General features: G+C 30.0%; 1 protein-coding gene across 1 annotated transcript; it reads left to right on the top strand.

The window, feature by feature from the left end:
* Positions 1-2,571: 2,571 nt before the first annotated feature.
* Positions 2,572-4,011, top strand: LOC145000455 (delta(12)-fatty-acid desaturase FAD2-like). Its single transcript, XM_078959684.1, has one exon. The coding sequence runs from the start codon at positions 2,642-2,644 to the stop codon at positions 3,794-3,796; it is 1,155 nt and encodes a 384-aa protein (XP_078815810.1). The 5' UTR covers positions 2,572-2,641; the 3' UTR covers positions 3,797-4,011.
* Positions 4,012-4,527: the final 516 nt, after the last annotated feature.

Raw genomic sequence — 4,527 nt, 5'->3', positions numbered from 1 at the left:
AAAATTGCAACTTAGCCCTTAGGCTTTTCATGGCTTTACCCTTCTATCCCCATAGACGTATTAATATATTAGAGTATACTATAATTTTGGTTTTTTTTTTTTTTTTTTTTTTTAATTACTTGAATCAAAATAAATAAAAACAGTAGAAGAATAATAAATAACTATATATATATATATATATATATATATATATATATATATATATATATATATATATATAATATAATGATAAATGCAAACATAAAGTTGCTAACAATAGTAATTATGGATCATCAAAAAAAAAAAAAAAACAAACAAACATGAATCGTAACAACATAAAATATATATATATATATATATATATATATATATATATATATATATATATATATATATATATTAGCGCTTCAATTCAAAATTAAGAAAGAACAAAGAAAAAACGGTTTTGATATAGTTTATCGAATTTAAGTTTACTTACTTAAAATCAAAATAAATAAAAACATTAAAAAAACCATAAATAACTAAAATTGTAAAATAAAAATAGAAAACAAAATATCAAAAACAAAAAAAGGTTATCTAGTTGTTGAAATTATATATATATATATATATATATATATATATATATATATATATATATATATATATATATATATATATATATACTAGTCGTTACCCACGCACAACGGCAGGGATAAATAGCTTCTTTCAACGATATTTTTTTAAAGAAAAATGTTATGTTCCAAAAGAAAGTTCATGTCGTGGGTGAGAGGAAGGGCGGTAGTCGTGATAGTGGTTGGTTGAAGGTGGAAAGAGGCAGAGCGGCTGTGGTGGTGGTGGTTATACTGTCTTGGTTATTGGTTAAGGTTCTTCGAGAGAGTGTGCGTATATTTCTTACTTTGAAGGGATCACGAAGATAGATATTATGAGATGGCTTGTTACCAATGTGAGAGAAGAGATCCTCTATAAATTGTTGACATTGACCGCTTGAAATGGCTGAAGTGTTGAGATTGACGGGTTCAATTTGCAAATGAATTCTTCTATTAATTTGATACGAGATTTTTAGGGGATAAATGATAGGGTTAAAGTTTTAATATTATTATATTACAAATGGGTTGTACTTCAAGCTTAATAGTTTGGACGTTTTAAAAAAATAATATTATTATATTCAATATATTTATAGAAATAGTTAGATTTCTTTTATAAATAGTATATATATATATATATATATATATATATATATATATATATATATATATATATATATATATATATATATATATATATATAATTTCAAATTTACAAAATTACATTAATGATCGTAGAGGTTTGTAGTATATTGTAAATTTGGTAGAAATATAAAATAGTTTTTTCATTAAAATCTAATAGCTGAAAAATTAGATGTACGAACACAAAGACCTTTGATGTAATTTTGCAAACCATAAAGGCTAGTAACGGCTAGTAACGTGATGTTTTCCTTGAAAGTTCTCAAATGAGATATTTTACAAAGGATAGGATCCAATTATAAAATTTTCTCTTAAATATAAAAAAGTTGTAACCATTAAAAATGAACTCATTAATAAATTCGCTAAAAGCCTAAAACTAGTCATGCTTGACTAACTTTAGATTATAATGACTTTGTACGAATCCAAATATATTAAATATTTATGTTCCAGTAAAAGTAAGATTAAACCAAGCTATAAGATTGAAATTCTTGCACAACAAACAAGATTATATAATACGTGAAAGAAACCAAAACCTTCAATTGATTTAATATGAATTCTTAAGTAACATTTCGTTACATACCTTCTACAACATCTACAAATCCATATTCTTCCTCGCCATTTTTATTTCATTTTTGGCGGTGAAACCGATAAGTAAGAGAAGGAGCCAATAATTTTTTGGTTTAGTTTTCTTTACCGAACAATAAAAGTAAATTCTCCGGCATATTTATTTTTTGCTCTTAAAGGTTCGAAAGTCATGCCATGTGTTTTTCGTTTAGTTTTTTTACCGAACAATAAAAGGAAATTCTCCGGCATATTTATTTTTTCTCTTAAAGGTTGGAAAGTCATGCTATGTGACAAAGGCACGTTGGAACATTTTAAGGCTATATTCAACGGATGTATAATTCTAGCCGTGTCTGCGTAAATAAAAGTAGTGTGAAATTAGTGTCGTGTGTAAATAAAAGTAGTGTAATTAATGTAGGGTCGTAAACAATTTAAACGTTTATTTTTGTTTATTTAATAAATGAACAACATAAATACCAATATTATATATTGTTTACACACGATATGATATTTACATCAATAATTGGTGTGTGCTATACTCAATCGTAACTGTGGTATGAATTATAAAATAAGACAAATATGAATTTGATTGATTGACTCTAATAAAATGAAAGTATGCAATAGATTGTAACCAATATTGACGTAGTCAAACGTTGATCTTTAAATGAGAATATATATATATATATATATATATATATATATATATATATATATATATATATATATATATATATATATATATATATATATATATATATATATATATATATATATATATATATATATATATATATATGGCAGACCCTATATCCAAAGGTCACATACTCCCTTTTTTGTATTTTCTAATTGGCTTTTTGTGGATCTATTTCTTAAGAAACATGGGAGCCGGCCGTTCATATCCTAGTGATCTAGATGTTAAGAACTCCGAAACACAAAGTAGCAAACGAGCCCCAACCACGAAACCTCCCTTTACATTAGCAGATATCAAGAAAGCCATACCTCCTCAATGTTTTGAAAGATCCTTGATTCGATCCTTTTCATATCTTGTCCATGACCTCACCGTTGTCTGGATCTTGTACTACCTCGCCACAACTTATATTCCACAACTCCCTCACCCTCTTCCTTACCTTGCATGGCCGGTTTATTGGTTCGTTCAAGGTTGTGTGTTCATCGGAATTTGGGTTATTGGTCATGAATGTGGTCACCATGCCTTCAGTGACTATGTATGGGTCGACGATTGTATAGGGTTTGTTATACACTCATGCCTTCTAACGCCTTACTTTTCTTGGAAAATAAGCCACCGTCGTCACCATTCTAATACTGGTTCTTTTGACCGTGACGAAGTATATGTCCCAAAGACAAAATCAAAACTCGGTTCTTCGGCGTTTTACCTCGACAATCCAATAGGTCGAACGTTAACCCTTGCTGTCAAACTCAGTCTCGGATGGTATATCTACTTGTCCATCAATGCTGCCGGAAGACCTTATGATAAATTCGCAAGCCACTATGATCCAAGAAGCCCTATTTTCTCTGATAACGAGCGAGTCCTGATCCTCATCACTGACATCGGACTTGTCAGCTTTTCTTGGTTGCTGTATAAAATGGCGACATTTGCAGGGTTCGCTAATGTTTTTTGTGTCTACGGAGGTGCGTTGATGGTCATGAACGCGTTTCTTGTTACCATCACATACCTTCAACACACTCACCCGTCTTTGCCCCGCTACGACGACTCTCAATGGAACTGGATGAATGGTGCTTTCTCAACAATGGATAGGGATTACGGAATTCTAAACAAGGTGTTCCATAACGTTACTGACACACATGTCGTACACCATTTGTTCTCTTACACTCCTCATTATCATGCCATGGAAGCCACCAAAGCGATCAGGCCAATTGTGGGAGAGTTTTATCAAAAAGATAGCACTCCATTTTTCATGGCGTTATGGAGAGAATCCAAGAACTGTCTGTTTGTTGAGCCGGATGAGGGTGATGAGAAGAACAAAGGTATCTACTGGTACAGAAGTCAGTACTGATCAAGAAAGCAAACAAGTGAAAACGGAATGAAATTGTTGTTATCCTATGTAATTTGAATGCGATCTACTGTATATTTGTATTTGTATCTTTGTTTTTCCTACTTTTTAAGTAATGGTGGAATTCCTACAAACATTACTATAATAAAGAAAAGCACAGGTATGCTTAGCCATAGACTAAAAAATATATAACGCCCACAACATATATTTTTGGTTAATTTTGGGACGTATTAGTGACCATTTTTTTTTGTTAATTTTATATATGTCCGTTTGCTCGGACCAATAGTCATTCATATTCAAATATACAATATATATGACATATCAATGATAAATGGACATTATAGATTTTATCAATCACAAAACTAACAAAAAAAAATTCCATAATACGTCTCAAAATTAACCAAAAAATCTATCTCGTGGGCGGTATATTGTTTATCAATAGATTCATCCATCATCGCTAAACATGCTGGTGCTTTTCTTTATTATATATAGTAATGTTTGGAGGAATTACATCATTACTTCAAAGTTGGAAAAACAAAGATACCTATAGTTTCTGTCAGGCTCGTTAGTCGAAACAGCCTTCGGTCATATTACTTACAAAAAATATGGTCAAAGGTTTCTATATCAATTTATAATTCCGTTTTGTTACGTCATTTTTAAAAGGACAGTGTATTAATTATTGGTTGTTTACGTATTAGAGGAATGTGCTAGAAAAAAAGTAAAATTAGATAAAG

The sequence above is a fragment of the Lactuca saligna genome, chromosome 6 (genome assembly GCF_052625555.1).
Source record: "Lactuca saligna cultivar CGN05327 chromosome 6, ASM5262555v1, whole genome shotgun sequence".
Classification (NCBI taxonomy): Eukaryota; Viridiplantae; Streptophyta; class Magnoliopsida; order Asterales; family Asteraceae; genus Lactuca; species Lactuca saligna.
Note: the sequence above shows the minus strand (reverse complement) of the source record. Positions and strands in the feature narration are given on the sequence as shown.